At 45.3% G+C, this 25,657-nt stretch overlaps 2 protein-coding genes across 3 annotated transcripts in view; one reads left to right on the top strand and one right to left on the bottom strand.

Annotated features, from left to right (window-relative positions):
* Window positions 1–25,657, top strand: part of LOC138353262 (uncharacterized) — a 472,768-nt gene that overhangs the window by 278,743 nt on the left and 168,368 nt on the right. The gene's annotated exons all lie outside the window — the stretch shown is intronic.
* On the bottom strand, window positions 3,610–25,657 carry LOC138353157 (uncharacterized). Of its 2 annotated transcripts, XM_069306023.1 has the most exons (6): window positions 25,444–25,653; window positions 23,608–23,852; window positions 20,726–20,899; window positions 16,935–17,081; window positions 6,379–6,609; window positions 3,610–5,524 (listed from the first exon to the last, which is right to left on the bottom strand). In XM_069306023.1, exons 2-6 carry the CDS (start codon window positions 23,848–23,850, stop codon window positions 5,042–5,044), a joined length of 1,278 nt encoding a protein of 425 aa, XP_069162124.1. In that variant the 5' UTR covers window positions 23,851–23,852; window positions 25,444–25,653; the 3' UTR covers window positions 3,610–5,041. The 2 variants fall into 2 exon arrangements, with proteins under 2 accessions (XP_069162124.1, XP_069162125.1); XM_069306024.1 differs by lacking the exon at window positions 16,935–17,081 and having other exon boundaries at window positions 25,444–25,657.

Genomic DNA, 25,657 nt, shown 5'->3' on the forward strand with positions numbered 1-25,657 from the left:
ATCATCAAGAGGAGTCTCACCACAGCTGGATGCCCAGCTGAAAGAGAGCCCCGTTACCTAACGCCCCGTAACTCTGATGCTCTTATTGGTCGCCCGGATGGTATCACAGTGAACCCCTGGAAGAATGCAAGCAGTTGGTATGAGACTACACATGCGTATCAACCCTGGCTAACACCTACATTGATCTTAGTGTTGCACAACCAGGTGGCGCTGCCACCCACAGGGAAGCAGCCAAATCCCGTAAGTACAGAGAACTGGATCACCACTACAATTTGGTCCCCATTGCTTCTGAGACAATCGGCGCCTGGGGTAAAAGTGCTACCAGTTTTTTGAAGAAACTGGGTTCTAGGTTCATTGAAACAACAAGGGACCCTATAGCTGCCAGCTTTCTTTTTCCAGCGCCTCAGCGTGGCGATACAGAGGGGAAATGCGCACTGCATTCAGGGTTCCTGTCCGCCATCTGAGGAGCTGGAGGAACTCGACAACCTATGATAACCATCTTTGTACCCTATGTGTAACTCCGTTTTTGTAACAAAGTTCAAATAAAACAAATATATATGTGTACATACAAAAGAATGGAGGTGGAAGGAGAAGATAATATTAGTGTTCAGTGAGAAAACCACAAGGTCTCCTCTGAATACTTTTTATTTTCTTCTCCGAGGCTATGGGTCCCAACATTGGCACCAGAGGTGGTACCCTTACACACATAAAAATATTATATTATATATTATATATATATATATATATATATATATATATATATATATATATACATATATATATATATACATATATATATATATACATATATATATATATATACATATATATATATATACATATATATATATATACATATATATATATATACATATATATATATATATATATATATATGTATATATATATGCATTGTTATAATGCATAAGCAACAGGACTCCATTAAGGAACATATAATCTCTTCCCACAACCAGACCATCACCAGAGAAAGTTTTAACAAACAACACAGAAATCATCGATAGATACAGCGATAGCAGGCGGCTTGACATCTGCGAAGCATTTACAGCGTTGTGGCTCAAACAAAATTCGTCAGTGAAGCACTTGTTCCGGAAGTGTTCGAACGAAATCAGTTGAGAGTTGTGTGTAAACCGTTTTTCATTCATAGACAGGGGGTTTGGCGGGTGCATGGAATCACTTTTGGGTCTTAGTTTGGAAGACGGGCTGAGGGGCAGCCGGCAGACCGCACCACAGCGTAAAGAATCATTTTGCGAAGCCAGTGTTTTGAGGATGAGACGACTCGCTCATGAGGACACTTTTCTTATCACAGCTTGAATCCGTGACCTTGAAAACTCTTAATTTGACAACTATATCACCAGAATCTCTATATCAGATGCAAATTAACAGATAGTGGGTGTCAGTGTGATATCTATCACTGAGTCACGTAGATCTCTGAACCCAGTAAATAAGTCTAGCTTTGTCCCTGAAGTCTTCATCTCACATCATCAACCATTTCCCAGCGGCCACAGAAACCAAGAGTGGTGTTGTTGGTTCGATGTTGAATCAACCTTCATTAACGTTAATTTAACGTTGAATAAACACTGATTCAACGTTGAATTAACGTTACACACAAATCACAATAGCGTGATACATCAAATGAACAAATCCACAAGGGCCGTGATAAGGGTTCGAACTTACGTCCAGCGCACAATCTATTAAGAACTTATGTCGTGACGCAGTCGACTAAGGCGCGTCTAGGATCATCAGTAGGCAAATTGGAATTCATGTTAAGGTAAAAGTCGAAAACAAATTCTTCTAAGAGACCATTGTTTTAAATGTTTAACTTAAAATTTCACATTTATTGAATACTTTGTTCTTAGTTACAGCACTATAATTTAGGGATTCATCTCTACAGACAAACTAACTGTTCATTAAACACTTGCTAAATATACCAAAAAAAGAGGTAATAATCGAGAACTATAAAGAATATAAAAAACAGAAAACAGACGGCTTTTGGTCTATACCAAGATTATCTACTAGGAACATTATGCTATGTCTATACTAATATTATACTAATATAGCTATACCAAAGGAAACTTAGAGTTGGTATAAATGGGGGTTAAGTCAGAGTGGGAAAATGTTGTAAGTAGAGTGCCTCAAGGCTCTGTTCTGGGATCTCTGGTATTCATAATATATATAAATGATTTAGATTCAGGTTTCAGCAACAATATTCCAAATTTCCTGATACAAAAATCTGGAGGGAAATAAACATGGAAAGACTCGCTATCACTTCAAGACGATCTAAATTGGGTTTTGAAATGGTCAAAAGATTGGCAGATGCAGTTTAATGCTGACAAATGTAAGGTTTTAAGGCTAGGTAATGATGATATAGTTACAAGATACGCTTGAAACAATTAAGGGATCCTACTTCTATTATGAACATAAGAATGAAGGTAACTACAGAAAACCTATTGACCCATAATTGACCCAACACCAGGTGTTCTATTACTAATCTTCAGGTTACCTTTGAAGGGAGTTAGTCGGACGAGCGGACAGCACGCTGGACTTGTGATCCTGTGGTCCCGAGTTCGATCCCGGGCACCGACGAGAAACAATGGGCAGAGTTTCTTTCACTATGCCCCTGTTACCTAGCAGTAAAATAGGTACCTGGATGTTAGTCAGCTGTCACGGGCTGCTTCCTGGGGGTGGAGGCCTGGTCGAGGACCGGGCCGCGGGGACACTAAAAAGCCCCGAAATCATACCAAAAAGATCAAGATAAGATACCTCAGGTTAAGATGCAGGCTAAGGGAGCTGGCGGCTAAGCGAACAGAACACTGTACGCGTGATCCTGTGGTCCCGGGTTCGATCTCGGGCGCCGGCGAGAAACAATGGGCAGAGTTTCTTTCACTATGCCCCTGTTATATAGCAGTAAATAGGTACCTGGGAGTTAGTCAGCTGTCACGGGCTGCTTCCTGAGGGTGAAGGCCTGGTCGAGGATCGGGCCACGGGGACACTAAGCCCCGAAATCATCAAGATGAGCTCAAGATTACCTCGAGATGATTTCGGGGCTTAGCGTCCCGCGGCCCGGTCCTCGACCTGGCCTCCTTTTTGTTACATATCCCCAGGAAGCAGCCCCTAGCAACTGTATAACTCTGGGGTACCTATTTACTGCTAGGTGAACAGGGCATCAGGGTGAAAAAACTGTCCATTTGTTTCCGCTTCGCCGTTGATCTAACCCGGAACTTTAGGACTACGAATCCCGGACGCTGTCCACTCAGCTGTCAGCCCCCCTTCAATAATAAATTCCAGTGTTCTATTTGCCTTATAACGAACTTTTATGCATTGATTAAAGGGCCTATTTGATAGATACAATGTTGAACGGAATCTTGAGTTTTCCTGCAGGCCAATGTGAAGGAATCCACAACATTCTGAATCATTGGTAGAAATCCAATCTGAAATGATGAAGTGGGAATAGACAAGCAGAAGGCTCTCTCCTAACTCATCTTACACTACTAGTATTAACAATAGTTGGCTATACCGAAACATAGAAATTAAGTACGAGAGACAGAAAAAGTATAAACAACACCAATGTAGGTTAAACAAAATACATACTTAAAAAATAATATATTGTATAAGCCGTTTAAGTAGATCACTTCATTTACTTTTGCACCTTGCAACACAGAATTAAGAAATACCACAACCTACATTAACACACCACAACTGAATAACGCATTGTTGAAAAGGAGAGTTTTTAAATGGGCGAACATATATATAAGTGATAATGGTTCATGAGTAAGTAATTAATTATCAAAAGAAGGCACCAAACCGGGAAGGCTATGTAGCACCATCAAATGAGCGAAATAATCAGAGGGCGCTAAATATCACCAAGGGTGCTAATACGAAAACAGAAATGCATCAGGCGAACGATATCAAAAGAATCCGAATCACAAGAATTCTATCGAGGGACAAGTGACCGCAAAGTAATGGTTCATGAACATCAACAAATAATCATTTATTAAGAAACATTACATAATTTTGGAAGAAGAACGACCTGGGGCCAGATTTCCGAAGCAGTTACGCAAGCACTTACGAACCTGTACATCCTCTCAATCTTTGGTGGCTTTGTTTACAATTAATAAACAGTTAATGAGCTCCGAGGCATCAAGAGGCTGTTTATAACAATAAGAACAGTTGATTGGGAAGTTTTCATGCGTGTAAACTGTTTAATAAATGTAAACAAAGTTGTCAAAGATTGAGGAAAGATGTACAGGTTCGTAAGTACTTGCGTAACTGCTTTGTGAATCTGGCCCCTGATTTTTGAGGATCTGAGAAACACACAAATGAAACAATGTAGGATGACGGTCATGATATTAAAATGAAAAACACTTCATATGAGGACGTCGAGAGACAGGAAGAACGAGAGATAGCATAGAGATAAATAGTAAAAGGATAAGATAGCAAGTTCATGGTAAAGAGAGAGACCGAGACGGGAAGAACGGCAGCTCGCAAGACAGATAGGAAGAGTGAGCAGGAGAGACTGAAAACATATACACAGCTGTTACAAAAGATGTTATCAGACTGTGCATGTATTACCCCATGTGTGCGCATGTGTGTACATGCGTGGATGTGTTAACTAACACGCTATGATTGCCAGAGCCGAGCTTCACCTTCTACTCCACTTTTGAGATTCCAACTGACTGGTGTAAAGGTTCCTGACCCATCAAATCTACATTTGAAGCCGTGTATATAGCCCTTCTCTACAACTCCATTTCGTAGTTCAGTCAGTTTATTCAATGTGTGGAACACAGGAACTAGGGAAGATATGCTATGTTCAAGTGTGGCTGAGGGAAATATCTAAGAGGTGATGCTGTTCCCCGAGCATAATTATGAAACTGGACCTGGCTCGAACTAATGAAAACCAGTCAAGCCTCGTCCAACGTGTCAGTAAGTGTAGTATAGTTGTGACCTTGTGTGGCTGAAGGTAGTGTGGGGCTGCAGGCCCGGTGTGCCAAGTGTGGCTTCAACACCATCCAGGGGTAGTCGTCTATAATGCAGACAAGGGTATCTGTACCATCCTGGCTACTGCTGCCTGGACCTCGCTGGCAAGATGGGTGTTGTCATGGGTGTCTGTGTTGTGTGTGTTGTGGCTTTCTGTTGTCCGGGGGGTGTCAGCTTCCGGTGTCCGGTGGTTGTTTGCAGGCGACGTCAGACGGGTGTGGGCATTAGATGCCGGACAGGTTTGGGAAACTGGTTCAAGTTGAGCACGTACATCGAATGCCGGGCGGATGTGAGCATCGTATGCCAATCGGGCATGGACTGGCAGGGCTTGGGTGAGCATGGTGACCCCGGCTTGCGTAACACCAGTAGAGCGGAGGTCCAGGAACGCCAAAGTGGAGCAACAGAGACTCCACATCACAGCCTCTTGGTCCTGCTTCTCTCCAACAGTCTTCACTCCCCAGCCAGTCTTGGTGCTCGTATCCTCACCATTACTCTCATCTTCTTCCACCTTCGTATCAGCGTTATTCACCTAAGGGTAAAAAACTGTTTTCTGACTGTTAATTTTAATCTTGGTTTACCTAATTATTACCATCAGAATGATACTTATCCACTAACATCGACAGAGACTCCTATCGCCACCTACATGGTCGCCATCTGGGATTAGTGTAAATGAACAAATTCAACAAGGGCCGTGATGAGGGTTCGAACCTACGTCCGAGAGGGTCCTAGACGTGCCTTAATCAACTTTACTGTGACATGGTAAAAGAATTGCAACCGGGAGTTCAACTGACCTCACACGGATCCTGCAGTCTCTCCGAGACACAAACCAGGATTTTACACAATTCCCCCATGCACCCGAGCGCTGTCAATAAGCTGTTCTACCTCTTCGCCCTTACTTCATTACACAGAAATCACAATAGCGTGATGCACCAAATGAACAAATTCACAAGGGCAGTGATAATTGACAGAGCCCAGGTGCATAGGGAAATTGCGTAAAACCCTTGTTTGTGTCTCAGATTGTAGGATCCGTGTGAGGTCAGTTGAACTCCCGGTTGCAATTCTTTTACCATGTCATAGCAAAGTTAATTAAGGCACGTCTAGGATCCTCTCGGACGTAGGTTCGAACCCTCATCACGGCCATTGTGGATTAGTTCATTTAATGCATCACGCTATTGTGATTTCTGTTTGTAATGAGAGCGCTGAATTGGAGATAGTCGGGTATAGGGAAGGAAAGGGAGGGTACAGTAATGGGGAAGCTGAGAGCAGTGGAGTAATAGAGGGAAGTGGGGTTCGTGATTGAGGAGAGGGAGGGGGATTTGGTGGAGGACAGTGGATGGTAGTAGAATGAGGTAGGACAGGATATGGTATGGTGGAGTTGGGTACCTGCATGGAATGGGCTTTGCTTGGCACCATTTTCATCAGCATCTTAGAGGCAAGGCTCCTGAAGGCAAGGATCCAGCATCCGCCTGGGCTGACGTTGAGACTGTTGTTGTAGGACTTTGGGGAGTGTGCGAGGGCGTGGCGTGCAAGGGTGTTATAGTAGGCGTGGTTGACGGTCACCAGGCCCCATACGCCTTCGTCGTCAACGCCCTGGGAACCAAGCACATCCACTACCTGTGAAAACGAGTGTTCAAGTCAGGTGGGGAATGAACGCCCCACCGGACCCCCTATGTTGGTTACTGTGGCAATGCTCGTGCTGCTCTGAGCCAATTGAAACTTAAATAGGAGAGGGATGATATTGCTCAAGCTATTCTCACCCCGACTCTGAGTCAATGTTTCTTCAAAACTTTTTCGGTTTATTCATTGTTATAGCCAATGATCATGTTTCATCTAAATTCACTTCAATGTGCTTACAATTTACTTTTCCTATGAAAAACATTGTCACACACACACACACACACACACACACACACACACACACACACACACACAGTGTGTGTGTGTGTGTGTGAAGATAGTCACTGAAGGTTTCAGTGACTACCTTCAAGGTAGTCACTGAAGGTTCCATAATAGGAACAATAACAACTGGAGGGCAAAAAATTATAATCGTAGTCATATATAATCCGCCACCAAATGACAGAAGACCCAGACAGGAATATGATAGAAACAATATGGCCACCATTAACATAATAGAGAGAGCAGCTTCTGTTGCTAGCAGGAATGGATCTGGACTACTAATCATGACAGACTTCAACCATGGGAAGATAGATTGGGAGAACAGAGACCCACATGGAGGACCAGAAACATGGAGAGCTAAGCTGCTGGACGTGGCAACAAGAAACTTTCTAAGCCAGCACATCAAGGATCCAACAAGAATGAGAGGAGAGGATGAACCAGCAATGCTTGATCTGATATTTACCCGAAATGAGTGGGATATAAGGGAAGTCAAGATGGAAGCGCCCTTGGGAATGAGTGATCACAGTGTATTGAACTTTGAGTACCTGGTTGAGCTAGGAATTATCCCCCAAAAAAGAACTGGGAAACAAAAGGCTGGCATACCGAATGGGAAATTATGAGGAGACGAGAAGCTTCCTAAAGGAAATACTTTGGGACACAGACCTGAGAGCTAAGTCTGTACAAGATATGATGGACTATGTCACCCAAAAGTGTCAGGAGGCAGTAAGTAGATACATCCCGGCCCAAAAGCAAAAATCCGAGAAGCAAAAGAAGAATCCATGGTATAATAGGGCATGTATGGAAGGAAAGAAACTGAACAAAAGGGCATGGAGGAACTTCCGGAATAACAGAACACCAGAAAGCAGAGAGAGATACCAGAGAACCAGGAATGAGTATGTCAGGGTGAGAAGAGAAGCAGAGAAAAGTTATGAAAATGATATAGCAAACAAAGCCAAGACCGAACCAAAGCTACTCCACAGTCACATCAGAAGGAAAACAACAGTGAAAGAACAGGTAGTGAAACTTAGAACAGGCGAGGACAGGTATACAGAGAATGACAAAGAGGTGTGTGATGAACTCAACAAGAAGTTCCAAGAGGTCTTCACAACAGAACAAGGTGAGGTCACTGTGCTAGGAGAAAGGGAAGTAAACCAGGCGGCCTTGGAAGAGTTTGAAATTACGAGAGAGGAGGTCAAGAGACACCTGCTGGACCTGGATGTTAGAAAGGCTGTTGGTCCAGACGGGATCTCGCCATAGGTACTGAAAGAGTGTGCAGAGGCACTTTGCTTGCCGCTCTCCATAGTGTATAGTAGGTCACTGGAGACGGGAGACCTACCAGAAATATGGAACACGGCGAATGTGGTCCCAATATACAAAAAGGGCGACAGGCAAGAGGCACTGAACTACTGGCCAGTATCCTTGACTTGTATACCATGCATGGTGATGGAGAAGATCGTGAGAAAAACCTGGTAGCACATCTGGAGAGAAGGGAATTCGTGACAAATCGACAACATGGGTTCAGGGAGGGTAAATCTTGCCTGACTGGCTTAATAGAATTCTATGACCAGGTAACACAGATTAAGCAAGAAAGAGAGGTCTGGGTGGACTGCATTTTCTTGGATTGTCGGAAAGCCTTGGACACAGTACCGCATAAGAGGCTGGTACATAAGCTGGAGAGAGAGGCCGGTGTAGCTGGTAAGGTGCTCCAGTGGATAAGGGAGTACCTAAGCAATAGGAAGCAGAGAGATACGGTGAGGGGTGAGACCTCCGATTGGCGTGAAGTCACCAGTGGAGTCCCACAGGGCTCTGTACTAGGTCCTATCTTGTTTCTGATATATGTAAATAATCTCCCGGAGGGTACAGATTCATTTCTCTCAATGTTTGCAGACGATGCCAAAATTATGAGAAGGATTAAGACAAAAGAGGACTGTTTGAGGCTTCAAGAAGACCTAGACAAACTGCAGGAATGGTCGAACCAGTGGTTGTTAGAGTTTAACCCAACCAAATGTAATATAATGAAGATAGGTGAAGGGAGCAGGAGGCCAAATACAAGGTATCATCTGGGAGAGGAAAATCTTCAGGAGTCAGAGGAAGAAAAAGACTTGGGAATTGATATCACGCCAGACCTGTCTCCTGCAGCACATATCAAGAGGATAACATCAGCGGCATATGCCAGGCTGGCCAACATACGAACGGCATTCAGAAATTTGTGTAAAGAATCATTCGGAACTTTGTATACCAAATATGTCGGCCAATCCTGGAGTATGCAGCCCCAGCATGGAGTCCATATCTAGTCAAGGATAAGACTAAACTGGAAAAGGTTCAAAGATTTGCCACCAGGCTAGTACCCGAGCTGAGAGGTATGAGCTACGAGGAGAGACTATGGGAATTAAACCTCACTTCGCTGGAAGACAGAAGAGTTAGGGGGGGACATGATCACCACATTCAAGATTCTCAAGGGAATTGATAGGGTAGATAAAGACAGGCTATTTAACACAAGGGGCACACGCACAAGGGGACACAGGTGGAAACTGAGCGCCCAAATGAGCCACAGAGATATTAGAAAGAACTTTTTTAGTATCAGAGTGGTTGACAAATGGAATGCATTAGGAAGTCATGTGGTGGAGGCTGACTCCATACACAGTTTCAAGTAAGTAATTATCAAAAGAAGGCACCAAACCGGGAAGGCTATGTAGCACCATCAAATACGCAAAATAATCAGAGGGCGCTAAATATCACCAAGGATGCCAATACGAGAACAAAAACGCATAAGGCGAACGATATCAAAAGTATCCGAGTCACCAAGAATTCTATCGAGGGACAGGTGACCGCGAGGGGCGGTCGGAAAGCAAGACACACGCTCGTCCCGGAAGTCAGGACATTCAAGAAGGACATGCACGACCGTAAGAGGGACAAGGCAACTAGGACAATAAGGAGCAGGGCGGTGCTCCATCAAGTGACCATGGGTTAAGCGAGTATGGCCAATACGCAACCTCGCCAGAGCTGTTTCCCACCGCCGGTTACGGTGGAAGGACGGCCACGAGGAAACACAACATTTAAGAGTACGTAGCTTGTTACCAGTAACAGACAACCAAGAAGCCTGCCAACGGGTAAGGACTGAGGAATGGATAACCGGGTAAAAGTCGGAATACGGAATGCCTTTACGAGAGATGGGACAAGAGTGGACAGCTTCCTTAGCGGCAGCATCCGCACGCTCATTTAAAGACACGCCAATATGGCTGGGAACCCAACAAAACTCAACCGACTTAAATTTACTGTGAACGAGAAACAGCCAATGCTGGATCTCGACAACTACTGGATGAACTGGATTAAAGCACCCGAGAGCCATGAGGGCACTACGAGAGTCAACAACAACCACAAAGGAAGACTGACAACGAGAAAGCAGGAGACGAAGAGCATAGAGAATAGCATAAAGTTCCGCTGTAAAGATGCTAGTCTCCGGAGGCAAGCGACACATATAAGTGCGATCAGGAAAAACAACAGAGTAGCCAACACCGTCCGCTGACTTAGACCCATCGGTGAAGACAGAAACGGAGCGGGAGTGAGAAGAAAAGTGCTCAAGGAAAAGGCGTTTTAGAACCGTAGGAGGGCTAAAAGCTTTAGTGATACGAGTGAAGGATGTACAAAACCGCGGAAGAGGGACCCTCCACGGGGGCAAAGAAGGAACAACACGAGGAGAAACACCAGAAATACGAACGGAAAGAGAATCCTGTAGGCGAGATAACCGGACAGAAAGAGGGAGGTGGTGAAGAGGAACAGGAACCGCAGGAGGGGTAAAAGTTAAAGCACGACAGAGGCGAGAGGAAGGATGTTGCAAGGACCGCGCAAGATAGCGAAGACAGTAGCGATCACGGCGGTCCTGGAGAGACAGGAAGCCAGTGTCAACATACAAGCTAAGGACGGGAGTCGAACGAAAGGCACCAGAACTGAGGCGCAACCCAGTATGGTGCAAAGCATCAAGACGGCGAAGAGTAGAAGGAGAAGCAGACGAGTAAGCAGGGCAACCATAATCGAGCTTAGACAGGACGAGAGAGGAATGTAAAGCAAGGAGAGTGCGCCTATCTGCCCCTCAAGAAGTATGGGACAAGACCCGAAGGAGGGTAAGGGCCTTAGAGCACTCAACACGGAGGTAAGAGATATGGGGAGACCAAGACAAACGAGTGTCAAGGAATAACCCCAAAAGCTTCGCGGAATCTTTGTATTCAAGGGGATGACCATAAAGTGACAAAGAGGGACGAAGAACAACCCGTTTCCACGTAAAAGTCTTGGCACAAGTCTTAGAAGTAGAGAACTTGAAGCCATGACCTGTGGCCCAAGACGACACGGCATCAATTGCAAGTTGAAGCCGGCGTTGAAGGAGAGGCGAATCATCACCCTGACAACAAAGGGTAAGATCATCGACATAGAGAGCGGAGAAGACACCAGAAGGAAGAGAGGAAAGAAGACCATTGAGGGCAACCAGAAAAAGAGTAGTGCTCAGAACACTACCCTGGGGCACACCTTCGTATTGCTGAAAAGAGGGAGACAGAGCGGTACCAAGGCGCACCCGAAAGGAACGACGAGAGAGGAAGCTGCGGAGAAAGAGAGGGAGATGACCACGAAGGCCAAAAGAATGAAGTTGAGATAGGATATGATAACGCCAAGTGGTGTCGTAAGCCTTTTCTAGGTCAAAAAGGACGGCAACAACGGAGGTCTTCGCAGCAAAAGCAGTACGAATATAGACCTCCAAGTTCACCAGGACATCTGTCGTGCTGCGGCACTTGCGGAAACCAAATTGAGAAGGGGAGAGGAGGTGATGGTGTTCCAGGAACCACATCAGACGAACGTTAACCATACGTTCAAAGAGTTTGCAGACACAACTTGTGAGAGCAATAGGGCGAAAGTCCTTAGGGGAAGTACCCAGAGACCCCGGTTTGCGAACAGGGAGGACAACGGCATCGAGCCAGTCCTCAGGGACTGACGACGACTCTCAGATCCGATTATACAGACTCAGTAAATACTGAGACGTGCTCGGAGGGAGATGGCGAAGCATCTCATAATGAATACCATCGGAGCCCGCCGCCGTAGAACCGCAGAGGGCCAGGGCAGAACGAAGTTCAGAGAGAGAGAAGGGATCATTATAGGGAAGCTGAAGATGAGTGCAGAAATCTAAAGGACGAGACTCAAGGACAGGTTTACGAAGAAGGAAAGATTGGGGAAGATGAAGACCAGAGCTAACAGAAGAAAAGTGGGAACCCAGTTCGGAAGCGACCTGCAACGGGTCCGCCACAAGAGTATCATGGAGGTGAAGGACCGGTGAAACATCGGGAACGAACTTACCCGCTATCTTGCGGATACGCTTCCAGATCTGGGCCAGAGGGGTTTCGGACGTAATTGTCGAGACATAAGATGCCCAACATTCACGTTTAGCCGTACGGACGGCCCTACGGGCCACCGCACTCGCTTTCCGAAAGAAAAGAAAAGAATCGGTCGTCTGCCTACGGCGGTGCTTCTTCCAGGCTGCACGCTTACAGCGGACAGCCCGAGCACAGTCCGCATTCCACCAGGGAACGCACTTCTGTGGACCCCGAGAGGAAGAGCGAGGAATAGAGCGGAGGGCAGCGTCGAAGACAGTGTCATGAAAAAGGAGGAGAGCGCGAGAGAGGGGCAGAAGGGAGAGGTCAGAGAGAGTAGCACTGAGGGAAAATAGGGATCCAGTCCGCCTTAGCAAACTGCCACCTAGGGAAAGAGAGGGAAGGGCGAAAAGAGAAAAAGGAAACAAGGATGGGGAAATGATCACTTCCATGGAGGTCATCAAGAACCTGCCACGTGAAATCTAAGGAAAGAGAAGAAGAGCAGAGAGAAAGATCAAGACAAGAAAGGGTGCGAGTTCGAGAGTCCAAATGAGTGGGCTCACCAGAATTCAGAAGAGACAGGGAAGAAGAGAGGAGAAACGGCTCAAGGAGGCGACCCCGGGTATTCGTCAGAACGTCACCCCAAAGAGAATGACGACAATTGAAGTCACCCAGCAGGAGCACAGGCTCCGGCAAGGAGTCTAGGAGGTGTTTCAAATCAGGAAGAGAGAGCGGGACACTCGGGGGGAGATAAATGGAACAAACTGTGTACCATTTCCCCACAAAGATACGAGCAGCAGAACAATGGAGAGGCGAAGGAAAAAGTAAAGGAACAAAGGGAACATCAGCCCGAATCAAGAGAGCAGAAGAATTAGAAGCCCCAGCAATGGCTGGGGGGGGGGGAGAGAAAGGAATAGCCACGAAAACGACCAGGACGAGCACCAAGCATTGGCTCCTGGAGACAGACACAAAGGGGCGAAAACCGCGAAACCAGAAGTTGGAGTTCGAGGAAATTGGCGTAATAACCTCGAACGTTCCATTGAAGAATGGACAACGACGAGAAGAGAAAGGACAAAAGCAGAGAACAAGGAAGAAACAAAGGCGAAAGAGCAACAGAGCACGTTAAAGAATATCAGGGTCGGGATCAGGGTCAGCAAAGTCAGGGTTAGGGGGCATGGGTAAACTGAGCAAAGACGGAGGGAAGGAAACGGGAGAACAGATCAGAGGTGGGCGGGCAGGGTCCGGAGGAGGAGGAGGAGGAGGAGGAGGAAGAGGAGGAGGAGGAGGAGGAGGAAGAGGAGGAGACAACGGAGAGGATCCGTCAAGGACAGCAGCAGGAGGAGGGGGAGTAGAAAGAGGGGAGCGCACCCCAGCAAGAGCAGCAACCGAAAGGGAAGCAGGGTCCAAAGAAACCTCCATAGCAGGAACAGGGGGCGCAAGCACTGAAACGGGAGGGGAAGGAGCAACAGAGCCAGAAGGAGGAGCTGAGGAAGAAAGCGAAGCCTTCTTACCCGCTGGGGAAGAGGAAGGAGAGGAGCCAGGCTTACGCTTCTGACTTAAAGAGACCGGTGTCCCAGCAACTACGTACCGGGCAACGGATTCCAGTGTCTCAACCGGAGAAGCCGAACGAGAGCACACACGACGGCCGGTAGGAGAGCGATGGACATCCGCCCGCACCGACAGGCGGTGGGGAGAGCTGATAGATGGAGGAAGAGGATGGGAAGGAGGACCGGAGGGGGACGAGGAAGAAGACACAGAAGACACAACAGACCGGGTAGAAGGAAGGGGAACCCCAGACAGAGGACCAGGAGGAGGATCCTTCGGGAGAGAACCCGAAGGAACAGAGGAGGGGGCAGTGGGCGCATCAGGGTCCAAGGCCCGGAAACGGTTGTGAGTCTGAGGAAGGCGGGAAGGACGAGGAGAGGAAGAGCGCAACACGCGAGCATAAGAGATATTAGCATAAGGCGGGAGCCGGCGAACCTGGCGCCTCGCCTCAGGAAAAGATAAACGCTCCCGGTGCTTCAGGTTGAGGACGGCTGCCTCAAGCTTGTAATGGACACACGCACGGGAGAAGGTAGGATGGGCCTCACCGCAGTTGAGGCAACGAGCCTGGGGAGAAGTGCACTCCGACTTAGAGTGACCTTCGCCACCACACAAAGGACAGAGAGAGACAGTCCCGGAGCAGCGGAGGGCACCATGCCCAAACCTCCAGCACTTGTTGCAGAGCCGAGGAGAAGGAATGTACTCCTGGACAGAGCACCTGGCACCAGCAAGAATGACAGAGGGTGGAAGGGTCCTACCATCAAAGGTAATCTTCACAACCCGGAGGGGGTTGACGGCGACTACCACGAGGGGGACGAGTAAACGTGTCCACCTGGAGAATAGAATGGCCCTGGGCAGCGAGGATATGTCGAATATCGTCGTGGCAGTCGCGCAGGTCCCGAACACCGGTTGCAACATGGGGCGGGAGCAAAATAGTGCCAACACTGGCATTCAACTGAGCGTTTTTCGAGACCCGAACGGGGGTCTCGCCAAGGCAGGACAAGGCAGCCAAGCGGGAAGCAGCATCCTGAGAAGGAGCAGCAACGACACGTGTACCGAGACGAGTGGGGTTGAAAGTAATGGAGGCATCCACGGAATCAATGAGATGTCGATGAAGGGAGAAATCGTCAGGAGGCGCAGAATCAAGAGGGAGGAGATCAAAATATTTGGCCCACGAAGCGGGACCAAACAAGGCTTGATAGGTAGCAGAACTGGAAGGAATCGAGCGAGGGCGGCCGTGACGAGGACGGCGGTGAGAACCCCCAGAGAGAGAGGGGTTAAAAGGCGCAGTAGTTACAACTAGAGAAGGAGCCGCGCCAGGGGACGAGGTAGTCACCACTGGGGGCTTGGGGCTCGACCCAACCACAGAGGAGGGAAGGGAGCCAGGGGAAGGAGTCAGAGAGGCCAAAGGAGGAGCAAGGTCGGGGCCCAATGCAGCGGAGGCTACAGAGCCCGGTCTTCCAATACGGACCGACTCGGGGGCTTGGTCGCCCACCCCACGAGCCTGAGAAGGGAAGCCAGAAGCAGCCGAAACAGGGGTTTTCATCGTGACGAAAAGAAAAATTCACTCACGAATGTGCCCCCACACCCACCATGGAGCCACAATTAGAGGCAGGACACCCAACAAGAAGCTATCGCCGATCTTGTCGGGGCCTCCTAGGGGTGCGTCGTGAGTATACGCCCCACAAACGCCACCTTAAGAAACCGACAGTCCGTCGAGATCGGGTTCAGTGACGAAGTGGGGATTGACAATAAAAGGTTCCCCTCGCTCTCGACGTCGGGTACTGCAGTTCTACGGGTGCATGAGTATGCCTCCTCAAGCACCCGGGCGTCAAAATAGAAGAAGTCCATGGAAGAACCAGAACGAGCAAAAGGTCGGCAGGAAACGCCAAGCAGATAGGAGAAGAGGGGGGAGAAAAACGAAACAGAAGGAAAAGGAAAAGGTGCCCAGCAGAATTGGAGAGGACGGCAGCAGGAGCACAAGGCTAGAAAAGGACAGAGGACTGTCCGAAGGAGCATCACACTCCGGCAGCCGCCCACGAAGCCCCCACACGGCGACAACGAGCTGAGCGGGGAGGGGGTACACAGTTTCAAGTGCAGATATGATAGAGCCCAATAGGCTCAGGAATCTGTACACCTGTTGATTGACGCTTGAGAGGCGGGACCAAAGAGCCAGAGCTCAACCCCCGCAAGCACAACTAGGTGAGTACAACTAGGCGAGTACACACACAAAAAAAAAAAAAACAGTGGGGGGGGGGGCCCTGATAGCAGAGTGGAGGGCGCTATGGACTCTTAATCCTAGGGTCCGGGTTCAATCCCCGGCGATGGCAGAAACAAATGGGCAGAGTTTCTTTCACTCTGATGCCTCTGGTACCTAGCAGTAGGTAGGTACCTGGGAGTTAGACAGCTTTAACGGGCTGCTTCCTCTGTACTTACCTAGTTGTACTTGCCTAGTTGTGCTTGCGGGGGTTGAGCTCTGGCTCTTTGGTCCCACCTCTCAACCATCAATCAACTGATGTAAAGATTCCTGAGCCTACTGGGCTCTATCATATCTACATTTGAAACTGTGTATGGAGTCAGCCTCCACCACATCACTTCCTAGTATATTCCATGTACTAACTACTCTGACACTGACACGTTCTTTCTAATGTCTCTGTAGCTCATTTGGGTACCCTGCTTCCACCTGTGTCCCCTTGTGCGTGTACCACCCATGTTAAATAATTCATCCTTGTCTACCCTGTAAATTTCCCTGATAATTTTGTATGTGGTGATCATGTCTCCCCGAGCTTTACCGTCTTCCAGCGACGTGAGGTGCAGTTCACGCAGCCTGTCCTCATAACTCATGCCTCTTAGTTCTGTGACTAGTCTAGGTGGCATATCTCTGAACGGTTTCCAGCTTCGTCTTGTGCTTGACTAGGTACGGGCTCCATGCTGGGGCTGCATACTCTCTGATTGGTCTTACATATGTGGTATACAAGGTTCTGAAGGATTCTTTACAGAGAGAGAGAGAGAGAAAGTAATATGGGTCGGGAGTCAGCAGATTAGACAGCCATTTGTTAGAAAGGCGAGGTCCAAGATCTAACAGCTTGATCCTGCAGACAGAGTAAATACTCCCCCCCCCCCCCTTACACACACACACACACACACCTGAAGGTTGGGGCAGTGGGCGCCGAGGGTGGCCAGCAGGAGGTTGTGGCCGCAGTACTGCAGCTTCAGGACACGGAGATGCACCATGGTGGTGAGGGCGTGAGCAGCCAGCCCCAGCTGCCGTTGGCTCAGCGTCCAGGTGGAGTCCTGCGACCACACAGACATGTACCAACAGCCCCGTCAACCTTAACAAGAGATGTAATGAGCCACACAGGAATAATTTATTGCACCAAAAATTACGTTAAGTTTGGTTTTCTAAGCTTCAGTGCTAGTTTGGGCTAGTTCCAACCGAACAAGGAGATGGTAGTTGTGGCGTTGGGGGTGGGGGAGGGGGGGGGTGTATCGTCTTACCTTAAGCTGAGCGTTACTTCAGTTTATCTCATGATGCTGAATATTAGATTACCCTGTTACAGATGTCTGCACACGCACGCTGATGTCCCCCCCTCCCCCACCCCCTCCCCCCCCCCTCACACACAATCAATGCCACAGAGACATTAGAAAGAATATTTTCAGTGTCAGTAGTTAGTAAATGGAATGCACTAGGCAGTGATGTGGTGGAGGCTGACTCCATACACAGTTTCAAATGTAGATATGATAGAGCCCAGTAGGCTCAGGAACCTGTACACCAGTTGATTGACTGTTGAGAGGCGGGACCAAAGAGCCAAAGCTCAACCCCCGCAAGCACAAATAGGCGAGTACACACACACACAACTTGCAATCTATAAAAATGATAGCCGAGTTGACCCTCTAAATTATAGGCCCGTGTCATTAACAAGCGTAGTAGGCAAAACAATAGTTAAGCCAAATGGGTAGAACACCTGGAGTTATGACATAATAACACAGCAGACAGTATGATTTTCGAACATAAGATGCTGAGTAACAAATCTACTTAGTTTTTATGATAGAGCCACATTGATACTACAGGAAAGAGATAGTTAGTTTGACTGTGTCTATCTGAACTTAAAGAAAAGGCTTTTGGCAGAATCCCACAAAAGAGGCTGTTCTTGAGACTAGAACATGCTGGAGGAGTGACATACTTCCGACATAGATGAAATTTTTTCTAACTGACTGATTACCGCCCTCATATGTCTGAGACGATATACCTGACTGGAGGAGTGTTACTATTGGAGTACCACATGGTTCAGTTCTTGCACCAGTAATGATCATCGTCTAAATAAACGATCTACCAAAAGGAATACAGAATTATATGAACATGTTTGCGGATGATGCCAAGATACCGGGGAAGATAGGAGACTCAGACGATTGTCATGCCCTTCAAATTGATCTAGATAAATTAAGTCCTTGGAGCGTCAAGTGGCAAATTAGGGGCCTGACAGCTGAGAGGACAGCGCTTCGGATTCGTAGTCCTAAGGTTCCGGGTTCGATTCCCAGTGGAGGCGGAAACAAATGAGCAGAGTTTCTTTCACCCTATGTCCCCTGTTACCTAGCAGTAAATAGGTACCTGGGAGTTAGTCAGCTGTCACGGGCTGCTTCCTGGTGTGTGTGTGTGTGTGTGAGATGGAGAAAAAAAATAGTAGTAGTAGTAGACACAGTTGATTGATAGTTGAGAGGCAGGCCGAAAGAGCAGAACTCAACCCCCGCAAGTACAACTAGGTGAATACAACTGAATACAACACACACGAGCAAACGCAAAGTTATGGAAATGGGACTATTAATTTATTAATAACATCTTTATTGAGAAAATTAATTACAATTTGCCTAATCTGAGGATTTCGATTAAGTCTTATTAAAGTGAGGATAATGCTGGTATTCTCTGTCACACAGGACAGAGGGTCATACATAAGACAATAGGTCTAAACTGTAGGCGGAAGTACATATATATCATATTACAATCAATGTTTTAATGTATGGATATATGAAAACCACTTTCTATTGTGCACTGCCACACAAGGGCAGGAATGGGTTCGTAAGTGATGCAGCTTAGAAGTAATATAAATAAAAATCGTTCTTCATTCTTTAAAATGGACAAGCAAGTTTTGGGTAAATTGTTAGGATGTCGTCCAGGACACCTGAGTCAATGAAATAGTTACTCAGTTGGTGGTACAATAGGCCAGGAGGTCTAAAGTCCTTTACGGTTTCACATTCAACAATATAGTGTTATAGTGAATGCACTAAAGGTTTATCACAGAGTTTACAATCTGAATATTCTGGTGCCTGCCAGATATGTCTATAGCCAAGGTGAATTCGCGCAATGACTATATCACATTGCCTGGTCCGGTTACTGTGCTGACCATACAAATACCTATTATTACAAAACTTGTCATAACTTTTAATACTGCAGCTTTCAGGTCTCTGGACATTTCTTAGTTCTTCTAAATCTGAATTAATTTCTTTAATTTGTATAGTTCTAATAATTGCATTAGATAGTCCAAAGTCATAATCAATGTTTTCTTTCCTGCAAGCCTCATTGGCCAATCGATCTACAAAGTCATGTTTTCCAACTCCAACATGGGATGGGATTCACACAAATTTTATACAAGAGTTATTGTCATTGGCAAAAATTACATTCCATTTAATATTACAAGCTATTTCCGACATACATTGTGATGGGTTATTTAAGGATAGCAGAGCACTTTTAGAGTCACAGAAAATAACGTGATAGGAGACCAAAAGGTCAGTACACAATGAAGGGGAACTGCCTACCTGTAACGACGCGAGAGAGAGACCTGGGCGTGGACGTAACACCTAATCTATCTCCTGAAGCACATATAAATAGGATAACGACAGCAGCGTACTCAACTCTGCCAAAAGTTAGAACATCATTCAGAAACCTAAGTAAGGAGGCATTTAGGGGGCTCTACACTGCCTACCTGAGGCCAGTCTTAGAGTATGCCGCCTCATCATGGAGTACCCATCTGAAGAAACATATAAGGAAACAGGAAAAGGTCCAGAGGTTTGCAACGAGACTCGTCCCAGAGTTACAAGGGATGGGGTATAAGGAGCGCCTGAAGGAACTGTGCCTTACGACACTAGAAAAAAAGAAGGGAGAGGGGGGGTGACATGATAGGAACGTATAAAATACTCAGGGGGGATTGACAGTGGGCATAGACGAAATGTTCACGCGGAATAGTAACAGAACGAGGGAACATGGGTGGAAGCTGGAACCTCAGATGAGTTACAGAGATGTTAGGAAATTTTCTTTTAGCGTGAGAGTAGTGGAAAAATGGAATGCACTTAAGGAACAGGTTGTGGAAGCAAATACTATTCATAATTTTAAAACTAGGTATGATAGGGAAATAGGACCCGAGTCATTGCTGTAAACAACCGATGCTCGAAAGGCGGGATCCAAGAGTCAATGCTCGATCCTGCAGACACAAATAGGCGAGTACACACAAACACACACTAGGGAACGCAGGTGGAAATTTAGTAACCAAATGAGCCATAGACAATAGAAAGAACGTTTTAGTGTCAATAGTTAACAAATGGATTGCATTAAGCAGTGATGTGGTGGAGGCAGATTCCATACACAATTTCAAGTGTAGATATGATTGAATCCAATAGAGTTAGGAACCTTGACAGTCGAGAGGCGGGACCAAAGAGCCGAAACTCAACCCCCGCAAACACAAGTAGGCGAGTACACACGCGCGCGCGCACAGACACGGATGAGAGGACACACACCTAAACAAGATAACACACACACCTTGATGATAAGAACTCATCTAGACGACAACACATGGATGAAGTAGCACATACATGATGGTAATGACACATATGAATGAAATAATCACAAAACACTGAGCACACACCTAAAGAAGCGAACACCCACACACCTGAAAGCTCAGTTCCCTGAGGCCGGCGAGGCGAGGCAGGAGACTAATGAGGTCGTCGCGGTAGAAGGTCCTGACGTGGACGAGACGAAGAGAAGTGGTCGTAGCAGAGAAGAGCAGATCCAGCAGCCTCAGACTCACTGTGTCGTACACCCGCCAGTCACGTAGCACCCGCTCCTGCAACACTTTCTGATTACCTTCATGCTCCTGCAACACTTTCTGATTACCCTCATGCTTCTGCAAACACTTTCTGATTACCCTCATGCTCCTGCAACAGATATAATTGGCTCCTGCAACACACACAAAAGGCTACTGCTCCAGTAACATTCCCTTCCCCTTCCAGTAACACACAGCTAATAGGCTCCTGCTCCTGTAACAGAGAAAATTGGCTCCTGAAACACTGAAATAATAGGCTAATGCTTCTGTAACACAAAGATAATAGACCCCTGCAACACAGACAATATGTTATTGCTTCTGTAACATAAATAATAGACTCCTTCTCCTGCAACACAAAAATAATAGGCTCTTTCACAACACCAGTTACGTTCCTCAACCAAAAATATTTACACGTCGTCAAATATTCATAGCAGGTTTATGCAACATTTTGTGTCCAGAACTGCAATTGTAAAATATATGCAACTTTCTCGTGCAACACAATATTAAAATGAACAGCCTTGCAACTTGGTGCATTTTATATATATATATATATATATATATATATATATATATATATATATATATATATATATATATATATATATATATATACATTACAGCTTCTGCAACAATTAAACTGCCATCCGTCAATACAGGTCGACACGATATATACCTTTCGTTGCTGCAATGTCTTGCTGGATATTACTGATTGGTGCAATTCTGACAAAATAGAGAGTTTACAAAGCTAACGTTGTCAATGACATGGTAAACCATTGCTTCATGGTGGCACCTGACGCTGGAGTGCCATCATCACCCACTGCTTCATGGTGACAGCCGAGTCACACTTGCAGACCTTCGCTACGCCGGCAACAGCAGCTGCTCAACCAAGTTACCAAGTACCATAATACTGGCACAGGTGGATTACGGATGACCTCTTACTGTAAAGGTTGTCAAGGAGGTGCAGGGCCAGGCAGTGCATGTTAGGACGCTTGAGTACCACTACAGCAATGTTTACAAGTCTCTACCAGACTACAACAGTAATATCTACAAGTCTCTACGTGACCACTCAAGTAATATGGAAGTCTCTACAGGACAAGACAGTAGAGTATTGTTTACATGTCTCTAATGAAAAGTCTCTACAGTAATATTTACACATCTCTACGTAACCGCTACAGTAATGTCTACACGTCTCTACCGGAAAAGACGCTACAGAAGCAGGCCACTGCAGTATTTTGAGACGCGGCAATGCTAGCCAAAAGTTTCCCCATCATCAACATTCTTCACATTCTTATGTTCTCTCTTCTATAACTGGACACTTTTAGCAGTTATTAGCTTCCGATAATTTCTGTTTTCTTAAATGCAAAATATTTTTGTGTTTAATATGAAATATAAAAGAAAACCCCCGGCTTAATTTGTCTTCAACACCCGTGGCGCCACGAACGTGTCCCGCTTCCTTCCTTCGCGCTACAATAACAGGATACTAGAGAAAGGAAAGCTGAAAGAGGATAGAAAGGAGAGGGAAGATAAAAGTGAGGGGTGGTGACAAATATTATTTTATATAATGGCCATGAAGACTCACAGGCTGCTTCTGCACCTGCTCGACATCTGTGGCTGCACCTCTGATTATAAAGTTAGCTCACACCTCGAGTATGCTCCACTATTTGGAAACACCTGTCCATTATCCCATCCCGACTTTTGGACAGGGTAGAGATCCGTGAAGGGTCAGCTCAAGCCTCGACCCGTCTAGGCCGGTCCTCACGTGAACATCAGAAATATGTTATTAACGGATGAAATCTAAACATCAAGGTGGCACCACTGGCCATTTCCCTCAGCTCAATGAACACTCCATCAGCAATTACTCATTCCTCTCCTGACACGCATCAAATGTTTCATAATTTTTTGTTAAATCCAGTCAGACGAGGAAATCAAAGATGCAGACCATAGGAGAGACTCCAACTTCACTCACCACCCGGCATAAAATTTGCTTGCTATTAAATATAGTCAAACTTACAATAAAGCAAATGATAAACCTAGGCTTCGAAAGGAGCTGTTAAGGCAAAAAGAGAAGGACCAGGCTTGAAAAAAAGAGAGAAGGACCAGGCTTGAAAAAAAGAGAGAAGGACCAGGCTTGAAAAAAAGAGAGAAGGACCAGGCTTGAACAAAAAAGAGAGAGGGACCAGGCTTGAAAAAAAAGAGAGAAGGACCAGGCTTGAAAAAAAAGAGAGAAGGGCCAGGCTTGAAAAAAAGAGAGAAGGACCAGGCTTGAAAAAAAGAGAGAAGGACCAGGCTTGAAAAAAAGAGAGAAGGACCAGGCTTGAAAAAGAGAGACGGACCAGGCTTGAAAAAGAGAGAAGAACCAGGCTTGAAAAAAAACAGAAGGACCAGGCTTAAATAAAAGGTCTGATGAACAGCTTTTATTATATTTTCCTGCTGCTGATTAACCACCAAAATTTTAATTTAAAACTGGGTAGAAGAAAGAAAAAATAAAAGTAAAAGAAATAGAAAGAAAAAGAAAGTAAAAAAAGAGAAATGAAAATAATTAAGTAAGAGGACGGGAACGCTATGAAGAGTTGAGGACACGCAAGATTGAACATAATGAAGAGAGAACAAGCGAATATTTCAGAAACGGGAAATAGAGGACAAAGCGGAAATGAAAAATAAGAGTCGAGATAAATATGGAAGCAAAGAGAAAACTTAAGAGTAAAACAAGTGTAGAGGCGAACACACACCTGCATACGCTGGCGGACGATGTGAGGGAGGTGGGCGTGAACTATGTGCGTGATGTGCGCCTTGTTCCCCTGCCAAGACCTCTTCTTTGTGGCCCCAGTCAGGACCGTCAACACCGCTGACTCCGCCAAGGCCTCCAGGTGCGGCGCCTGCGCCCTCCTGTCCTCACCACCAAGATTTACCTCGCCATTATTACCATTGTTTCCGTTAATAGCGTTAATTCTGTTGTAACCATTGTGCACCATCTCTGTTGGGAGGAAAACCACGCACCTAAATTAAAGATGACTTTCAAAGACTCAAATATTGTTACTAATTTATTCCAACGCAAATTGTGACTGAATGTTCATTTGAATAATTAAAGAATAGAGAACATTAAAGAATATTGTGTAAGTGAACACTTTGATTAAATTCAAGAATATCAGATTAAATAACTTTCATGAAGGCGAGGGAAGTCATTAGAAGCTTGGGTAGATCAGGAGAGTATGAGCAAAAGATGAACATTCATAATCCCAATAAGAACAATGTACTTTTCTGCGATGAGACAGAATAATTACATTATATATTTTCAGACTTAAAAGCAATATATTTATTCTCGTATTAACAGTAAAAAGCTTAAATCTGTTACCAACAGTAAAAATTAATCTGTTAGCAACAGGAAAAGACAATGTATTAACAACAGGTAAATGCTACATCTACTAACGATATCACAAAGGCTACATCTATTAACAGTAGTTAAAGGCTAAATGTATTAATAAGAACAAAATGTTAAATCTAATAAGCTAAAAAATCTCACTGAACTTCGTTTCGTCTGTCCCGACTTTCAAGTTTGGAAGTTCAATTGAACTTTAATTATCTGCTTTGTGATCATTCAAAGCGTACCTTTACGACATACGGTTCTATAACTCCAAAGTTTGAGCTGTATGGTTAGGTAACAGTAGTTAGCTGACTGATATGTTCATCTCATTTCCTCAGCCCATCCTCTAAGACAGGGACAGCCTTTTTAAATGTGCGCGCCAAAATCTCCAAATCTTTGATGCAAAATTTTCTCGCATACCAAACGAAATTTTGGGGAGCGTGTTATTATTTTCTGCCTTAAGTATTGGGAGAACTTTTCAAATAATCAAATATCACACTAGTGCGGTACAATCAAAGTATATTCCACGAGTGAATATTTTAAGTCGTGTAAGATTGCATGAATGTAAAATTTACTACCGAAATTAATAATGGTCGTTCTTCCCTGTTGATAGCACGGTTATTTTTTTATTAGCCTTTAAATGCAATTCTCGCTGGCATATACAGCCACACGATTGAAGGTAAAAAATGCTAATATCAGCAAAAGACTAAACAATAATTCTGAATCTTTTTTCTTATATATATCAGATTAATCAGCCATAAGTTTTTTCAAGTTTTCCAAATATATTCCAGCACCCACACTCAGTCGTTTTACTTGGCTAAAGCACAATAAAATAAAGAAAACTATTATATTCTGGGATTAATTCTTAATCCCTTATGAGTAATACATAAAAATTAAGCAGCTCAGACAATCTTATCGTAATTACCCTGAAATATGGGGAAAACCTAGAAATTTTATTCAGTTTAGTTATTCATTTATTTATTAAATAAGTTAAATTTAATTTGATATTAAATTATTTCTTTAGAGAGCGTACTGTATATTTTCAATTTCATCCCACTAGTAGCCTCCTTTACAAACTTGGATTGTTAAAGATCAAATTTGAATATTTCTATATGTTCTACCAAATCAAAATTAATTGACTGATAAATTTGTTACTACTGGCTATTCTACGATTTCAAGAATGGTTAATATTATGGATACGGACAAGCTTAGCTGTCTTTGTAGAATGCAGCCTGGTTAACAAGCAATAGACACATCTGAATCATGTAAACTGTCTCCTCGTTGACCATGTGGTTATGGTGTCGTCGCGTGTAACGTGATAAACTAGTCAAGTTGCTACTAATGTGTCATGCCGTCACAATTTCACGTGCCGGAATATGTAGTACTACGCTGCGTGCGCCTCACGGGAAGTCAACCTT

The sequence above is a fragment of the Procambarus clarkii genome, chromosome 56, assembly GCF_040958095.1.
Source record: "Procambarus clarkii isolate CNS0578487 chromosome 56, FALCON_Pclarkii_2.0, whole genome shotgun sequence".
NCBI lineage: Eukaryota > Metazoa > Arthropoda > Malacostraca > Decapoda > Cambaridae > Procambarus > Procambarus clarkii.

Bases quoted from the DNA above. Each gene is read 5' to 3' on its own strand.
- LOC138353157 (XM_069306023.1), bottom strand. From the start codon at position 23,850: ATGGTGCACAATGGTTACAACAGAATTAACGCTATTAACGGAAACAAT. The intron at 20,900-23,607 runs GTGTGTGTTCGC...AAAGTGTTGCAG, and splicing joins TCGTCCGCCAGCGTATGCAG to GAGCGGGTGCTACGTGACTG. The intron at 17,082-20,725 runs GTGTGTGGGTGT...GTGTGGTCGCAG, and splicing joins TCAGGGAACTGAGCTTTCAG to GACTCCACCTGGACGCTGAG.